The 19,477-nt window shown below is 40.3% G+C and overlaps 1 protein-coding gene across 2 annotated transcripts; it reads right to left on the bottom strand.

Annotated features, from left to right (window-relative positions):
* Positions 1-1,054: 1,054 nt before the first annotated feature.
* Tmem263 (transmembrane protein 263) lies at positions 1,055-19,214 on the bottom strand. 2 transcript variants are annotated; one of them, XM_017594918.3, is made up of 4 exons: positions 19,016-19,138; positions 17,969-18,049; positions 10,918-10,984; positions 1,057-4,099 (listed from the first exon to the last, which is right to left on the bottom strand). In XM_017594918.3, exons 3-4 carry the CDS (start codon positions 10,976-10,978, stop codon positions 3,813-3,815), a joined length of 348 nt encoding a protein of 115 aa, XP_017450407.1. In that variant the 5' UTR covers positions 10,979-10,984; positions 17,969-18,049; positions 19,016-19,138; the 3' UTR covers positions 1,057-3,812. The 2 variants fall into 2 exon arrangements, with proteins under 2 accessions (NP_001102209.1, XP_017450407.1); NM_001108739.2 differs by lacking the exon at positions 17,969-18,049 and having other exon boundaries at positions 1,055-4,099; positions 19,016-19,214.
* Positions 19,215-19,477: the final 263 nt, after the last annotated feature.

Consider the following 19,477-nt stretch of genomic DNA (forward strand, 5'->3'; position numbering starts at 1 on the left):
CTCTTCTACAGTAAGACTCAAAGAAAGGCACTTACCCAAAGCACTTAGGACTGTCAAGAAAAATGTTAAGACCAGATGTTGGCAGCTGTAGCCTAGTGACAGAGTGCATGCTTCACCTTGAATTCAGTCACAGTTGTATACTTGAATATATACATACGTGTGTGTTAGAGAGAGAATGTGTTTCAGTCAGTGTAGCACAAGATGAGAGGCATCACTGGTCTACCTAAGAAGCAGGAGTTCATCCTCAGTGTGGCGGTGAACCTCTAGGCCTTTGTCCTGGAATCATCAGTAAGTAATGCATGCACTTTCTCACGGAAGGCCTGGAAACATTACAGGCTACAAGGTCCTCTACAGTTACCTGTCAACTGTGAAGTGGTTAGTAACAGGCAAGTGGCCAGGAATGAAGCTGTGAGAGGTCAGAAGTGGAGATAAACATCAGCACCACTTGCATTGCTGTGGCATTTAGGGTTGTAAATGAGATTGTCACAGAGAGGCAACTAAGATGTAGAAAGTGACTAATGAATTTGGAAAAGGGCAATCACTGGTTGACCTTGTCAAGAGTGACTGGTGGAGCAGGAAAGTAAGAAGGCCATGCAGAGTGGGTTGATATGGATGGAAGAGGAGGGCTTGGGACACATGTCAGCAAGGCACGTGGGACATTAGGTTTGATTCCTAGAACTCACATAAGAAATGCAGTGTGGAGTGGGCTTGGGGTCCCTGCAGCAGCAATCTTAAGTGGCTCCTTAACTGCATGCAATAGAAAAGTGTTTCCTAGGTCTCACTCCTCAGCGCTCACACTTTAGTGTGCCTAAGAACAACCCACAAAGGTTGTTAAACAGACCAAACCAACTGACAGGACAAAACCGAGACATCTGAATTTTCAGACTTTTGGTTGTGTGTTTGTACTTTATGGTTGTGTCTACATCCATATCATGTTTTTAAAAGTACCATACAAAGCCGGACAGCACTTCCTCAACTGCTGTGTAATCTCAACTTTTAAGATGATCCTGTTTACAAATGCCCTTTATTTCGTAGATCTTTATGAAACATTCCATCTTTGCAGATCATAGTCCTTTATTATCAGATTCGGGTGTTCTTTCCCATCCCTTTAATACAAAAATCCCCGCATTATGCAATCAGGTATTTTCATCTGACATTTCACTAAATACAGTATTCATGTCAACATTATTTGATCATTCAAGTGGGTCACACAAATTTATCTTCACTGTGACAAAACCCACTCAAAAAAGGAGCCGAATAGCAGAAACCTCCAGGTGCACACAACAAAGTGAACTAGTCCTGTTTAACAGGTCAGATTGCTAGTCTACGCAAATAAAGTAGAAGAGACTCAGGTGTATAGCTGTACACATCATCAAATTGCAAGTTCATCTCAGTTAGAACTACAGCTACCTGTACATCTGTACAGTTCTCTGCCATTGTTGTAAAAGCCCCTCTGAACCACATTGTACTTCAGCATTTAAGACAATTGAGAAAATTTACCACTTGTCTTTTCTATAGCAGAAAATAATTACAGCCATTTTTCCTCAAGTGATCTTAAAGACAAGCAAAGTTGAAAATAAATATGCAAGCATATAGTATACTAAGCCTACACGTAGACTAATTCAGGTACAAAGCATAGCAGAGCCTCTAAGTTAGAAATACAAACCAGCAATGAATCAAGAAATTCTTCTAAATAGCAGGACTCGAGTTCTCCAATACCATTACTTAGATCACTGAGAATTAATTTTGGAATTTAAAAAATACCATTTGTTAAGACATTTCACCAGATCTACCAACAAATGTCTCTTAAATGATATTGCATGAAATAAATGACCATTTAATTCCTTCTAAATTTAATTCAATGATTTTAAGTTTTCTATAAACATAAAGTTCCAAGAACATTTGTAGATTTGCTTGACAGTCCTGCTGTTATTTATGAATGCTTTTTAAATTTATATTTTTATCCAACTGTTGGTCCACATTACTAATAGAATCCTCTTAAAGAGTTCCCAACATTTGAACCTACATATTTGGGGGATCTTCTCCTGCTTTCAGGTACACTACATTTTGACTTATGTCAAGGCACCGCTCCCTTCCTCTTTCCAGGGAGTTAGAAGGGGCAGAATTGAGACAGACTTCTAGTTTTAGGTATAAAGAAAATTAAGATTTTTTTTCAGGCTTAGCTTATAAGATAAATGCCAAATATATTTGTCATTTATAGATTTCCATAAATGAAGCATTAAGACAAAAAGAATTGAACTTTTGAGTAACATCCTGTGAGAATGAATGAGCTATGGTAACACATTGAGACACAACATGCTTACCATCCACATTGAAACCGTCAGTTCCCTCCCTGAGCCTGGCTTGAGAAAGGGTAAGTCTACAGTACTGTGTGACAGTCTACAGTACTGCGTGACAGTCTACAGTACTGCGTTAGAGGGCTCTAAGAGAGCATGTTTTTAAGCCAGGAATAAATTTCACTGCAGATGCAGTTCAGTTGGTTCAGTACTTGCCTACTCTGCATGCCACCCTGGGCTCCACCCCCAATATCACATAAACCAAGCATGGTGTCTCATGGCTGCAATCTCAGAACTTGGGAGGTGAAAACAGAATTAGAAGCTCCAGGATATCCTCAACTACATATCCAGTTCAAGACCAGCCTGGGCTTTATAAGATCCCATCTCAAAAAAGGAAAAAAAAAAAAACCTGTATATGTTACTGAAAGCACTTATCTACTTTTTTTTTTTTTTTAAATTCAAAGCCAATGTATGGAGCCCGTCTCGTTCATTTGAAGAGTCAATCCTCATATATTAATGGTTGATTTTATTGTATTTTTAAAGGAATTACTATGGATAATTTAAGACATCCTAAAGAAAGAATAAGCATGAAGGATTATCTTAGATTCCTCAGATAATTATAAGAATTTAAAAATTAATATTTATGCCTTCTCGCTATGAAAACTTGCTTTGCTGAGCTAAGAGCTGTTCATAGATACTGTGGGGTGTATCAGTGATGGGAGTGCAGTGATGGGAGTGTGAACCCACCTCCTACAGCTCCGCTGTGCTTCATGTTGGCTACTCACACAGCCAACAAGCACAAGCCTACCACCGACCCCAGGAGACTCTACCTCAACACTCCTGAGATTGTTAGGGAAACTAGTTTTACAACCTTTAAAGAATTCACTGATAATTATATGAACTGCACATATTTAAGGTTATTAGAAAAGATGTTTTCTTTTGTAAGGCATCAATGATTGAACAAATAGAATGCTTATCTAACCAAAAAAACAATTAACACTATCATAAAACCATTTGTCTTCTAAACTTTTGAATTCCTGCTACTTTTCTGCCATTTTAAATAAGAATGCCTCTTGGCCTAAACCACTATAGTTATAAAAAACTAAGACATCTGAAACTATTAGGCACATCAAAGGTACAGTTTATGTAGTTCGAGTCCCTTTGTAAGGGTCAGATGAGTTACCTGGCACACTGTACACATGGGACTGTAAAATCATCTACTAAGTTGAACTTTCACATTTTTTAGTCAAACTGAAAGACTTAGAGCAAATATTTAAACATACCATATCTTCAGTTACAACTGAGCAAGTGTAACATTTTACCAGATAAAAAGCTGAACTTAAGGATGAGAAGCCTTCATACACTGTGGTAGCATTGGTCTCCTCCTGGTTTAGATGCAGCCAGTCACCAATACTTTCAACACAGCAGTTTAGCGGTTGACTTGGTTGTAGTCTGTAATTGAGCTGTTCAATGCCACTGGCATCATATGCTGTGGAGAGCAAGTGTACTCCTCTCTCAATCAGACTTGTCTTTCTTCTTTCCTGATAAGGGCACTTTGTTTACAACAGCAGACCCAACCGCTGTCACACCTCCAGCCACAGCAGACACACCTCCTTTCACCAGCCCTATTCCCATGGAAGGCACAGTTGTAACAGCTGTTTTGGTCACTTCCAGACTCTTTCCACCAATCCAAGCCACACCACCAATGGTGGCACCAACAGCTCCCTTTGTAACACTGAAGATACCTCCAGTCACACGAGACAACATGCCTGGCTGCTGCTGTGGGTGATCTTTCATTGACCCTAATGAGAGAAAATGGTATGACAGTCAAATGCAAGTCTTTCTAAGAACATTTCAAATCCTTAAGTAACCTTCTCACAACTAGCAGCTTAATCTGATAAGCTCCACTATGCTGATTGAACAGTAGGGAGCTCTTGCCTGAATACAGTTGCAGATGTCTTATATTATACCTTGGTCCACAACTAAGTCTTTTGAAGCAAGGTCTTGTTAACATAGTTCACACTTTCCTCAAACTCACAATTTTCCTACCTCTGCCTCACAAACACTGAGATGATAGGTATGCACCACCACACATAGTATTGTATAGCAATTTACGCTGAGATGAAAATCTTCCATTTTGAAGGGAAGCTGGTTAAGGTAAGACACAGCATGTTTTATTAAAAGGAAGGTAAAAGTTCCATTCTACATTGAAGCTCCTTAAGCTCGGAAAGTAAATCAGAACAGCTTCAGGAAGTTCCTGAAACTGACCTGATTCACTAGGCCTCTCCTTCTCCAAGCAGATATAAACTATATGGACTAGTTAAAGACATTCAGATAAGCTGAGGCATCTGAAAGAAGCAGAGAACAGCTGAGCTACCTGAGAGGGACACTCTTCAACCTGTTGCGCTCCCTGCAGACTGTAGAGTGTGCTCCACATTTCTAGCTTCAGTGAGCTGTCACCCACACTGGAGTGGACTTTAGTGATGCAGCTATCTTTGAATCACTTCTACTCCTGTAAGTAACCCCAATTAAACTTATTGGCTAACCAAGTTGAACTCTGGTATATCAATAGTAGAATAAGTAGACATGTATCTATATCTATGTCTTATCCATAAAAGGAATTTTTTAAAAAAGAAATATTGTAGAGACTAAACCACTTTGTATAATATAATCTTATTTTAAAAGATGCATTTTAAATGTCTCTTTGATTTGCAGTTTTGCTAATAAAATTTTACCCTAAAAAGTATGAAAAAATAAAATATAAACATATATAGCCTTCAATTTCTTATTCAATATGCAGTTACTAATTACCAAAATAATCATTTTTATATAATATGGTTCTGAAGGTACTCAGGTGATCTCTAAGGACTTTGAGGAGTGGGGACACATGGTAAAAAATCTCCTTCAAAATAATATTAAAATGACATTATCTTTTCACTTTATTCTCTCACAAATCTATAACCAAGAGTTCCAGAAATTAGATGGTGTAAAGCACAAAAGACAATTGCAAAAGCAGCTGTAGGAATGTGCCTGTCTTCTTGCCAAACAGTTATGAGGTTTATAAAAATGTACAAACAGTATCAATAGGTAACAAATCTCTTATTTGAAAGTTCTAAAATTGAGCTTTTATAAGACACAAGGCACAAATTCATCTTAAGACTTTTTTTTCATTGCTTGGAAACTTTACATTCTAACTGGGGCAGTCTTGCTGATTTTTCTAAATAGTGCACCAGGCAGGAAATAGCACTCAGAATTAACAATTGGAACTACATGATACATGCACAGCACAAGAAACTATAAGAAGAGCAAACAGCCCACAGAACAGAAGAACATCTGCCAGCTATATATCAGAGAACGAATATCCAGATTTTATTTTCTTAAAGTTCAAAAAAACTACACACACACATACACACACACACACACACACACACACACACACACACACAACATTAACCAAAGTGTCTGATATCCTTATTCCACAGAAGCAATGTAAATTACACCTACTGTGAGATACCATCTCACCCAAGTAAGAATTGCTAGCATCAAAACTAATAAGGTCAGTTGCAGTGGCACAAGCCTTTAATCCCAACACTCAGGAAGCAGAGCCTATATCTGTGTACTTATTTTCCACCTTAACATACAATGTATCATTATGGAATTTGCAATCAAAATTGGTTCTATCTGATTTCCCCCATCAACATACCAAGTTCCAGAACAGCCAGACAAAGAGAGACCCTTGTCTCTAACAAACAGAAATTTAACTAATAGCCAATGTTGGTGAGGAAAGAGGAACCCCTGTTCATTGCTTGAAGGAATGCAAATCAGTACAGCCATTATGTGTGAAGGTCTCTCAAAAAATTGAAATAGAATTATTGTATGACCCAGCTATGCCATTCCTGGGCACATCTTCAAAGATAGCATATACCATAACATGGTATATGCATATCAATGTTCACTGCTACTCTATCTATAACAGCAAAGAAATGGAACCGGCGTGGATGCCCATCAGGGATGATATTGAAAATGTGGTATATATACACAATGAAAATATATTCAGCTGTAAAGAAAAATGAAATTTCAAAATGTGCAAGAAAATGAATGGATTTGGAAAGTATTAAGCTAGGTGATGCAAACTCAGAAAGAAGTAATTGCATATTCTCTTACATATTTGGATCCTAGCTTTAATATGCATGTGTATACAAGTAGGAGGAAATGCAGATTAGTACTAAAAATCTAAAACAGATGAAAACAGGTCAAAAGAGATGGTAAGGAAAAGGGGACATGAAGCAAAGGAACACGTGTGGCCTGGAAAACAGAAAGGAGATGAGAAAGGAAGTGGGACGTGGGGGAAGGAACATCAGCTAAAACAGATTTTGCTTAAAAATTCCATTTAGATTTAAATGTAATTTAATTTAAAAATTGTATTTAGATATGAAAACAAATATTAAAAACCAACAAAATACTACACATATAAGATATATATTTACTGCTAAATTTGTTTTTAAAACACAAATATTAAAACTACTATGCATAATAAATTTTAGGTTTTTAAATGGCTTAAAAATAAAAGACTTAATATATTAGTTACAAAATGATATAAAATTAGGGGTTGGGGCTTTAGCTCAGTGGTAGAGAGCTTGCTTAGCAAGCTCAAGGCCCTGGGTTCGGTTCCTCAGCTCCGGGAAACAAAACAAAAAACAAAACAAAAACAAAATGATATAAAATTATAAACATATAGCAAAACTAAATATTAATTATAAAATTATATAAAATTCAGAGTGCTGAGACAGCAAGACTGCCTCAGTTTGAGGGTAGACGAGGCTACATAAGATGACCTTGTCTCAAGCTTAAGTCCAAGTGGATCAAGGACCTCCACATCAAACCAGATACACTCAAACTAATAGAAGAAAAAGTGGGGAAGAATCTTGAACACATGGGCACTGGAGAAAACTTCCTGAACAAAACACCAATGGCTTATGCTCTAAGATCAAGAATCGACAAATGGGATCTCATAAAACTGCAAAGCTTCTGTGAGGCAAAGGACACTGTGGTTAGGACAAAACGGCAACCAACAGATTGGGAAAAGATCTTTACCAATCCTACAACTGATAGAGGCCTTATATCCAAAATATACAAAGAACTCAAGAAGTTAGACTGCAGGGAAACAAATAACCCTATTAAAAAATGGGGTTCAGAGCTAAACAAAAAATTCACAGCTGAGGAATGCCGAATGGCTGAGAAGCACCTAAAGAAATGTTCAACATCTTTAGTCATAAGGGAAATGCAAATCAAAACAACCCTGAGATTCCACCTCACACCAGTCAGAATGGCTAAGAGCAAAAACTCAGGTGACAGCAAATGCTAGTGAGGATGTGGAGAAAGAGGAACACTCCTCCATTGTTGGTGGGATTGCAGACTGGTACAACCATTCTGGAAATCAGTCTGGAGGTTCCTCAGAAAATTGGATATTGAACTACCTGAGGACCGAGCTATACCTCTCTTGGGCATATACCCAAAAGATGCCCCAACATATAACAAAGACACATGCTCCACTATGTTCATAGCAGCCTTATTTATAATAGGCAGGAGCTGGAAAGAACCCAGATGCCCTTCAACAGAGGAACGGATACAGAAAATGTGGTACATCTACACAATGGAATATTACTCAGCTATCAAAAACAATGACTTTATAAAATTCATAGGCAAATGGATGGAACTGGAAAATATCATCCTGAGTGAGGTAACCCAATCACAGAAAAACACACATGGTATGCACTCATTGATAAGTGGATATTAGCCCAAATGCTTGAATTGCCCTAGATGCACAGAACACATGAAACTCATGAGGGATGACCAAAATGCAAATGCTTCACTCTTTCTTTAAAAGGGGAACAAGAATACCCTTGGCAGGGAATAGGGAGGCAAAGATTAAGACAGAGGCAGAAGGAACACCCATTCAGAGCCTGCCCCACATGTGGCCCATACATATACAGCCACCCAATTAGATAAGATGGATGAAGCAAAGAAGTGCAGGCCGACAGGAACCAGATGTAGATCTCTCCTGAGAGACACAGCCAGATTACAGCAAATACAGAGGCGAATGCCAGCAGCTAACCACTGAACTGAGAACAGGACCATCGTTGAAGGAATCAGAGAAAGGACTGGAAGAGTTTGAAGGGGCTCGAGACACCATATGAACAACAATGCCAACCAACCAGAGCTTCCAGGGACTAAGCCACTACCCAAAGACTATACATCCCTGGACTCTAACTTCATAGGTAGCAATAAATAGCCTAGTAAGAGCACCAGTGGAAGGGGAAGCCCTTGGTTCTGCTAAGACTGAACCCCCAGTGAACGTGATTGTTAGGGGGAGGGCGGTAATGGAGGGAGGATGGGGAGGGGAACACCCATATAGAGGGGGAGGTAGAAGGGGGAAAGGTTAGGGGGATGTTGGCCTGGAAACTGGGAAAGGGAATGACAATCGAAATGTAAATAAATACTCAAGTTAATAAAGATTAAAAAAAAAAAAAAGATGACCTTGTCTCAAAAAATACATATGTTTAACTTTATTATAATACAAAATCTTTTCCTAAAGATAATGATCGGGGAATGAGGGCACATACTTGTCAGAAGAGACCCGATCTCCAAAGAAAACAAAGAGTTGAGTCTTTTGTTTTGTTTTGAAAACAGAGTCTCACTATGTAACCCTGGCTGTCCTGGAACTCACTATGTAGACCAGGCTGGTCTCGAACTCAAAGATCTGCTCGATTCTGCTTCCTCAGTGCTGTGATGAAAGACATGTACCACTACACATGGTTAACAAGTTTTTAAAAATCAAGACACAGAAATAGAAATATACATCCAAAATATATATATATATATATTTGTAAATTTCATATAACCAGAGTATATAATAAAGTTATACAAATTGTTCTTTTAAAAAAAAAGCAAAAAGCTAAGCTAATAATTTTCAGATTATTCTACCTCTAAACTAAATTAAACCAATTACATAGTTCTTCCTCATTCATGGTATGGTGGAGGAGGGGCTCAATATGTAGCCAAGCTATGAACTTGATGTCCTCTGGCTTTTATGTCACCATGCTAGGATTACATGTGCCAGTCACCAGGGCAGACAAGTGCATCCTTTAGGCTTACCTGTAAGATTTTTATTTTTATTTGTATTTATATCTTCCCAGAAATTTGATTTGCAATTAATAATATAGGAAGAAACATTCAGACAGGGAAAACAGAACTGGGAAGAAATGCAATACCTAAAGTTAGTCCAGGAATCAACATGCAGTCCCCCAAGGAGATCATTATTTATATCAAGCTTAGAGGTGGATATTAGCCCAAAAGCTCAGAGTACCCAAGATACAATTCACAGACCACATAAAGCTCAAGAAGAAGGAAGACCAAAATGTGGATGTTCCAGTCCTTCTTAGAAGGGGGAACAAAATGCTCACAGGAGGAAATACAGGGACAAAGAATGCAGCAGAGACTGAAGGAAAGGCCATCCAGAGACTGCCCCACCTAAGAATCCATCCCATATGCAGCCACCAAACCCAGTCACTATTGCTGATGCCAAGAAGGGCTTGCTGACAGGAGCCTGATATGGGTGTCTCCTGAGAGGCTCTGCCAGAGCCCTACTGATACAGATGAGGATGCTTGCAGCTACTCATTGGGGACCCCAACGGAGGAGTTAAAGACTGAAGGAGATAAAGGGGTTTGCAAACCATAGGAAGAACAACAATATCAACCACCCAGATCCCCCAGAGTTCCCAGGGACTAAACCACCAACTAAAAAGTGCACATGAAGGGACCCATGGCTCCAGCCACATATGTAGCAGAGGATGGCATCAATAGGAGGAGAAGCCCTTGGCCCTGTGAAGGTTCATTTCCCCAATATAGAGGAATGCCTGAGTGGAGAGGTGGAAAGGGGTGGGTAGGAGGGGGAGCATCCTCATAGAAGCAGGGAGAAGAGGATGGGAGAGGGGGGAACTGGGAAAGAGGATAACACTTGAAATGTAAATATATAAAACATCCAATAAAAAAAAATAAAGCCTATACCAAAACTACAAGTAAATTAAGACGACAGTCATTTTCTGTACAGAGTTAGGACACCAGGGGAGAGGAGACAATAGTGTTTCCAAGACTTTTAGAAGCAAATAAGAGTAACTCATCTCAATTTTCAAGCTAAAGTAGTTAGGATTCAGAAAGACAAATTAAGCAGAGCCCAAGATCATATATGAACATAGAGAGCAGTATCAATTATACCATAATAAATGATAAGAATTTTTTAACTCAAATCTTCAATTAGGTGTGTTCATATTCAGGACATCAAAAAACAGTTCATCGTGTACCTCCCACACTTCTGCAAATAAGAAGATGCTTATGCTTGAGAAATGGCCTTAACGTACGACAAGATAATAAGCCTTAAGTAATAGAAATTGTGTTTCTACACACCAAGGTCTGTATTTTCTTATTAAAGGCTCAATTATTTTTGGAATATGTCCATTGACCATATAAAGGCTATGATTCTTTAAATTTAATTTTGTAAAAGGATCAGCTATTTAATTTACTACCATATTCCTTCCATTCCTAGTGTTGGGTACATGCTTACCTTCTGGGGGTTCATCGCTAAGGTAAGAGGGGATTTCTTGATTTTTATCTGCCTGATTCATGATCACCTATAAAACAAAACATATTTCAGAGTAAGACTACCACTTCTTGCAGGCTGTGTTAAATCAACTTAATTGTATTTAGATAAAGAACATTTTAACGTCCGCACCAGAGAGTAACTCATCCTATCTCCTATTGAAACTGTACAGTTTACAAAAGCCCTGAAATTACACCAAGGGACAACAAGGGACAACATCCACCTTATCAGCAGCACTGACGAAGAGCAGAGTGCTGACACAGCTTCCCTTCGTTGTTTCACTGTGGCACTCCAACCCAAACAGAACATTGCTGAGAAAAGAGAGCTGGACAGTAATAAAAAGCAAGGAAAATAAGACCCTCCTCTGAACACATAACACACCTCGTCTGAATCAGTAAGACATGAGTGTTTTGTGTCTCTTATAGTTATACACAGAAATAGTGGAAGAATTGAAAACCTGTGGAAGTACATAAACTATGATTAATTCTCAGTAAAGATAGGAAAGAAATTTAAGAACTTAATACTCTACTAAGAAAAAGAAAATATGGTTAGAATTCTAGAATTCCTTTTCCAAATTCCTTTATAATCTGAAAATATTCTTTAAAAAAAATAAACATGACTAAGTAAAGGCAAGACAAAACTGACCTAAACCTGACTATATGATATCTTGCTTGGACAGAAAACTAGGATTGTGATTCCAGCAGTCAAATAAATATTTTTCCTGTGTCTCTAAGGCCTTACAATCAACCAAGTGTTGCCCATGTCTCTAAGGACTAAGTTATTGTATCCATGCATAAACAACAGATATTCTAAAGGATACTGTGCAGATGGTGAGCAGATGGCTCAGTCAGTCAAGTGCCTACCACACAAACACTGAGAACTTCAGGTCTGAGTCCCAATACACACTTTAAAAGAAAAAACTTAGAATCTGGTATCTGCTTGTACCCAGACGTGCTGAGGAAGCTGAAGGTCTGTGAGGCTTCAGCGGGAGACCATGTCTCACAGACAGTAAGACGAAGCGCTGACTGGAACACAGCAAATGCTCGCCTCTGGCTCTGCATGCACTCAGATGCATGTGCTACCCACCCGCAGGCCATCTTATACACGCAAACGTGCACACACAGACACAAAATGAAGACTGTAAAAAGGCATTGTGAGAATGTACGGTGAACTTTAATACACTGATTAGCAAGTAGTGATTAAGTACCATCTAAATCACTAAACCCTGTTCCAGGTACAAAGGGCACTGCACAGGGCACTAGTCACACTAGTTGGGGAGGATGATATATTAACACTATAGTATATGTCAACAGTGCTAAAAGCTATCGACCTGGAGGAATGGAAAAGAAGAAAATGTGGTGTTCTAAATAGAGAATCTGTGAAGGTTCCATTTCAGGTGCATCCCACAAGAGGAAAAGCATCAGATATTTAAATGAAGAGTCCTCAAAAAGGAAAAACAGCAAGAAAAAGGGCCCTGGTGAAAGCTTACCAGGAGCAGCAAGAAACAGAGCTAATAAAGAATGGAGAGACTACATCAAAGGGCAATAAGAGATGGAATCCCTAAATGTGGTCTGCAGCATACAAGCCCCTGCAGCCAATGGTGGAGACTGGCTTTTAGCAGAGTGAGTTGGAGAACCAGTGAGACACACTGACAGGGTAAAGAGGTGTTCTGGTTTACAGTTTTAAATATTAAAACAGGTGTGGGGGCTCAGGCCTGGAATCCTAGCACTCAGGAAGTTAAGGCTGGAAGACCTGGAGTTCAAAGCAATCCTAGGCTACCCAGCTATGTCCTACCTAAAAAAATAAAGGAAGGAGGAAGAGGAGGAGCAGGAGGGGGAGGGAGGAGGGGAAGGTACTACTTTCCCGACTACTGAGGAAAGAACACAGGGTAGGAAAGCTCAAGCAGAAGCAGAGAGACCTGTCACACTGTATTTCAACAGTCCAAGCTGAGAAACCAAGGAAAACTGAAGACGGGTATAGGTGGCAGAACAGACTGTAAAAATAGAGACTTTAAAAGGTAATTTTAATTGTATGTAATACACCTTGCTATACCTTTACAACCTAAATCCTAAACAGACACCAGTGGGCCCTAACATCCACCACATAAATCATGTAGTGGTAATTATTTTTCGGTTGCTCTGGTAAAAGTGCTGACTCAAGGCACTAATCTGCCCTACCTTGTGAATTTAGCACACCATTTCATATGATTAAAGAAGTAACAATAAACGTATGTAATCTTGCACAAAAAGAAACAAAAGAATATCAGTTGGTTCTTTGTTCCAAGTCAAAATTCTCAAGTAATTTGACTTAATTAGAAAACTTTCTCAAACTAGAAAGCTACGTTTATTTCTATTTATATCTATAAACATGGTAAAACATAACAAATTATGCTGCATAGTGTCCAAGACTCTAGTTTTAGAAAGCCTAAGTTTGAATCCCCACTGATATAAAATATAAGACAAAGGAAAAATAACTTTAAGAGATTTAAAATAGAAACTAAGATATTCCAGCCCTAACCCTAAAATGAGAATATTATTTAACAGATTCTAAAGCAAAACATGCAGAAAATCCTGGGAAAATATGTGTGTTCCTTCTGTGGGGGGAAAAACCTATTATATGGCCATTTTCTTCTCCTAACAGACTGTTACTTTGGGAGAATTCTGTGTAAACTCTTCATTACATTCCGCTATAGAACACACAAATCTATAAACATATACCTATATACATAGAAACTCATGGTCAATTGCTGATGGCCGACATGATCAATAAAAGTTATGATAATCTATATAGAAATGCAAAAGTTATATGCATACTGACATCCCCCCCTTTCTTAGGCGGAGTCTCCTATGTGGCCAAAGCTGACCTGAAACTCAAACACTGCCTCGATCTCACAAGTGACGGGAACATAGGCATGTGCCCCCACTCCCAAGTTCATCTTATATATTTTAACTGGAATTCAAAATATATGAGAATGTGATTTGTGATTCCAACCATACTCATTTCAAGTGTCCAACTTGCAAATTCCCTGCTAATGGCTTTATATTTTCCATCTACTAAAGAACCTTTGCTCCCCAAGAGATGGAGTTTTTCTGCACCACAACCCTGGAGGTCCTAGAACTTGCTTTGTAAACCAGGCTGACCTCAAACTCACAGAAATCCATTGCCTCTGCCTCCCAAGTGCTTGGATTAAAGGCAAGTACCACCACCATGCCCAGCTAGAGAACACACACACACACACACACACACACATACATATACATATACATATACATATACATATACATATATATATATATACATATATATATATATATCTTACATCCAAAATAGAATACTACCACTTCTTATAGGTCACAGTTGCCTTATAGACATAGACATTAATCTAAACAACATGAGCTGACTCTATCCTTCTGTGGATAGGCAATAAAGAAACCATGTGCAGAATAACAATGCCGTCTGTGCTTTAAGAAACTAGCTATGATTTGTCTATCACCAGGTAGGGAGTCTCTGCTACAAGTTTTCAATACCATTAATTCTGTCATGCTTTCCTTGTTGTGAAGGACTATATCCCCACAGGTCCTTGAGCCAAATTAAACCCCTCCTCCTTTAAAAAGCAACTAGCTAAAAGTCTTTAGCACATATAAGGGAACACCAGCAGAGTGAATTGAATAGACAGACTATAGAAAGCCTTTGCCAACTAGACATCAGAGGACTAATATCCAGACTATATATAAAAATAAAACACCAAAAGAACAAATAGTATAACCAATAAGGTGGGCAAGTGAACTGAACAGCTACCAAAAGAACTACAAGTAACCAATATATGCATTAAAAAGTACTCAATATCCTTAGTCACCAAGGAAATGCTAATCAAAACTGTAGATTCCTTCTCACACCAATCAGAATGGCTATCTTCAAGAAAACAAAAACAAATGCTGTCAGGATTAGGAGAGATTAAGAGAGTCATATAAGGGTTGGGGATTTAGCTCAGTGGTAGAGCGCTTGCCTAGGAAGCGCAAGGCCCTGGGTTCGGTCCCCAGCTCCGGAAAAAAAAGAACGGGGGAGGGGGGGTGGGGGGGGGTGGTCATATAAGTATCTCCTCTAGGAAAGCACTCTCTACTCTGCCTATCTTTTTACTTTACTTTGATTTCTTCATAGCTTAATATCTATACTATATGTATCCCTATTAGAATATAAGGCCTGTGAGAACAAGGGTTTGAGCTTTCTTCACTATTTCATCTTCAAGTCCTTAACGTCTGATATAGTCAAATACTTGAATTTCTGTATAAAGCCAACTTGGGTATTAAAACAAGCTTATCAGGAAAATCTAGTTGGTTAGATTTCTAGAATGAGCAACTAAGTATGCAGAAATGATCATCAAGATGGTATACATTTAAAAAAACATTTCATTGAGGGGCTTCTAAACAAGTTGTATTTTAGACACCTTCAAAACATCCACAGACGTTATACGAGATGCCTTCAGGGAATCCACAGAAGTATTCACTTGGCAATTGTACTTAAGAAGCTGAGACAGTCTGAGACAAGTTGAGGTTTACAATGGCTTTAAGTGATGAGGTAATCTATGGAGGGTGGGTGACATGCTCATTATATTGGATGGACTTACACCTTCATTAGATGGTAGTTAAGAGTCAGCTCAAGAAGAGAATTAAGCAAAAACAAACCTTCAAATGAATAGTCAGTATTCATTGAATAGTATAAATTCATAGAGAGCAAGAAAGGAATTTGTAAGATTCCTAAAGTTTCCTACAAATTTAATGCAGGCATTAAAACAACCTATCAAGATCAAGTACTAGAAGTATTAATTAAATCAGATTAGTATAAAAGACTAGTATCAAATGATCTGGTTATTTTTACGATGCACACAAAAAGATTGAATCCTAAAGTTTTAACTAAAGTTGCAAGTAGGAACCCAGGTGTCCTGCAACCCTGTAATCACAGCACCCTGGAGACTGAAGCAGGGCTGTCATGAGCGAGGTCAGCTTGGTGATGCAGTGAGCTCTAGACTAGGCAAAGTTAGAAAACAAAACTGTTATCTCAAAAAGAAATAATATAAAAACTTACCCCTTTGATAAGAAAAATATTTATTTTATGTGTTTGGCCTATGTGCACAAATGTATGTATGTGCACCATGTGCATACACTGCCCATGAAGACCAGAAAAGGCATTCGACCCTTGAGAACAGAAGTCACAGTTGATTGTAAGCCTCTGTGTGGGTCCTGGGAGTTGAACCCCTAGTCCGCTACAAGGGCAGCCAGTTCTCTTAACTACTCAGCCATCTCTCCAGCCTGCCAAATTATTAATTTGTGTACAATGCATGTGTTCTAAACTCACCGAGCCATTGGTTTAACATACACAAACCCTCCTAACCTGTGTCCTGTTATGCATTTAAACAATACAGGTACTGCTCTCTCCTAAAACTCATTCAAGTGGGAATACACTGTTTAAGCAAATACTTTGATCATTCCTTAAGAAGAAAAATATATTAATATATTTCTGCTTTTTAGGAGCTCATGATGCATACAAGTTTCTAGTTTTAAAAAAAGTTTTCCTAAAGAAGGCACTGATGGCAACAGCCTTTAGATCAAAGCAAAGGACTTCCTTTATTTTACATACATAATTAGTTTAATCTTTCAGTCCTGGCATGGATAAACCATTATAATATCAACAATAAAAGACTTCTTTAATACAGACTGTATAACATGATAGCAAAAATGGGAAAGGGATAATTCTTATCTAGTACAAAATAATACAGCAGCTGGCAAATATATTGAGCAAATATCAATACCACTATTCCCTGGAGGGGAATTTACTCCAATAATAGAAACAAGCAACCAAACACCTGTTGGAAACCTTTCCTTCTCTTACATGTGTGGGTTTTTTAAGAAAAAGTAAAACCACCGATGCCGTTTGTGGGTTTCAGGAACATTTTATATACAAACTTAATTTTAGGTCACAAAGAAAACAAGATCGAAAAAAATGGTTTTTTTTAAAAACCCTCTAAAACTAAAGTAAGTTAACAGTAAAAAGCTCAATTACAAAATATAGTGTGCAACACTTTACCTTGGAAGTCACTTTAAACATTTGTTACACAAGTAACAGGCTTCCTATATAGGAAAAAGACTAAGCTAGGCATGGTGGCTGGCCCATAATCTCAGCCCTCATGAAGCTACAGCAAGATCAAGGTCAAGGCCAGCCTAGCTCTAGAATGAGAATCTATCTAAGGAGGGAGGAATTCTTCCCCATGTGCTATATGGAAACTGGCATGTTCTCATTCCTTCGCCAATTAACTCTGAGGCATGTCAAAAGTACACACATACTCACAAGCAAGACATCACCTGCTGGTCTTTATGTTTCTGCAGCTAACAATACTGACCACTGCTTGTATAAAAGGCGGCTCCTGCCATAAGTTAACGCAAATAGACTTCAAGCAAGGCACTGAGTTTGGCAAAGAAGAAAAATTCATCAATGAAAGTTTAAAAATCCCACACAAAGTGACAAAAATTGAGTCTCAAAGGAGAAATTTTAAGTATTTTTCTTAAAAGAAACATGAAATAGGATTAAAATATTCTGCCAAGCCCCAGAACCAGTACTTCTGTCATCCTCACTAAAATACACTTAATCTGTCCAATAGATCCTGGCATCCCTACTTTGTGCCAGATCTTATTGAGACAATGAGTGAACATACATAAAGACCATACTCTTAATGTGTGTAATCTGATACAATATCATCAGAATGGAGGAAAAGGGCAGAGACTCAAGGACTGAAACAGGAAAAGTCAACATTCCCAGAAGTTAAAAAAAAAAAAGTTATTGAACACTTAACTTTTGAATTTACATGTAAAAATCACTTCAACTTTTCAAATGATGTTTTCATTGAACTTAGTTTCTGGTATAAGTGCTATCACAAAGAACAAAAAGATGAAAGTGAAAAATGAAAGCAGACATATATGAGTTTATTATACGTTGCTAAAGCAAGAATGGAAAACACACTTACCGGTTGGTGTGATAGCCCTTGAGCGACAACTAGAAGTTTCAGGCACTAACCAATAGCAGATACAAATACCCACAATGTTTCCTTTGGATTAGCAGCGTTCACAAGATACAAAAGACACAATCAAGTAAGATTTTGCTTCCTAGTCTAGGTGTTTCTAACTCTTCCCAGCAGCCCTAGCTCCCCCTCATTGATCCACCTTTAGTCTTTAGGCACAAGCAAGTCTTTCTTTTTTTCCTTAGCAAAGGAGTGACGTGGCAGGAGAGGCAGAAAATGACCCTACAGGCTGGTGCTGACTTGGACACCTCCTTCCTCCGCCCCTTCGTTGTCCACCCAGCACACCCTAGCTCCTGCGGAATTCCAACGTAAGACCGGCTTAAGAGAGGCGATCCAATTTGATCCGGAGTGGAAGCTCTGGGGCTAGTCTAGATGCTGTTTGTTCATGGCAGGCTCGGGGTCAGGTTGAGCCAGGGGTCAGCAGTGACTGCACTGGAGGCTGCTCCAGGACTCCCCAGTGGCTTCTTGACACTGTCAGCGCCCCCACTTCATTCCCACACCTGCGGGTTTAGAACAGGCGTGGGAGTGGAGTTCCCGATTTAGGAAGAGCAGCGGGAATCTCCGCTTGGAGCCGAGCCCTGTGTACTTGAACCCACCGGGACCGTTTATCAACAGGTCAGAAGTTAAGTGGGGCAAGGAAGCTGGGCTCCTCCTCGGATGCCCCATCTCCTCCTCCGCGCCAGCCTGACGCTCAAGGCAAGAGGTCGGACCCAGGCTTCCAGGAGCGACTCCCCTAAACTGCTAACACCGCGTCCGCAAACTCGCGGACCCACTGGGGTGACCCCATACCTCCGTACCCCCCCCCCAACGACTCCCGCCCATCCCCCTACCGTTCCGTGTCCCCCAAAAGGCCAGGCTGGAGCGGCCAGGCCCCAGGTCGCGCAGGTGAGGTGCAGATGGGGCTAACGGAAAGGGCCTGGAGTGCAGCCAGCCAGGCCAGCGTCCCTCCAGTCCTCCGGGCCCCGACCCCCGCCACGGGACATACTCACTCACCGCGGGATCGGGGCCGGGAGCTGCGGCCCGGCGGAGGGAGCGGTGGCACCGAGGACAGCAGAAGCGGCCGGGACAGCAGAGGCCCTGACGCGGCCAGGGGCGGCTACGAGACCCAGATGCTCTCCTCAGGCTCAGGAGTCGGAAGACTCTCCGTTCGAGGAGGTGGAGGCGGCGGCGGCGGCGGCGGCGGCCTCTGGCTGCGGACGTGGCGCCTGACGCGACCCGCCCCCTCCGCAGCCTCCGGAGCTCCCGCCTCCTCCCGCGCCTCGGGTTCCGACGCGCACGCGCGCTCGCGCCCCCGGGCCCCCTCCCGCGCCCACCGGTCGCTCGGCGCGCGCAGCCGTCCCAGCAGCCCCGGGCCCGCCTGCGCGCGCGCCCCACCCGGGGTCTCCCCGCCCCCTCCGCCCCGGCACCCAATCAGAGCGGGCGAGGGGCGCTGCCGGGTGAGGCGCGCGCCTCCGG

Source organism: Rattus norvegicus, chromosome 7, assembly GCF_036323735.1.
Source record: "Rattus norvegicus strain BN/NHsdMcwi chromosome 7, GRCr8, whole genome shotgun sequence".
Lineage (NCBI taxonomy): Eukaryota > Metazoa > Chordata > Mammalia > Rodentia > Muridae > Rattus > Rattus norvegicus.

What these genes read in the sequence shown, in the direction of transcription:
- Tmem263 (NM_001108739.2), bottom strand. Translation starts at nt 10,978, where the DNA reads ATGAATCAGGCAGATAAAAATCAAGAAATCCCCTCTTACCTTAGCGAT. An exon ending in TAGCGATGAACCCCCAGAAG is followed by an intron (nt 4,100 to 10,917) that starts GTAAGCATGTAC and finishes TTCTCTCATTAG; the next exon opens with GGTCAATGAAAGATCACCCA.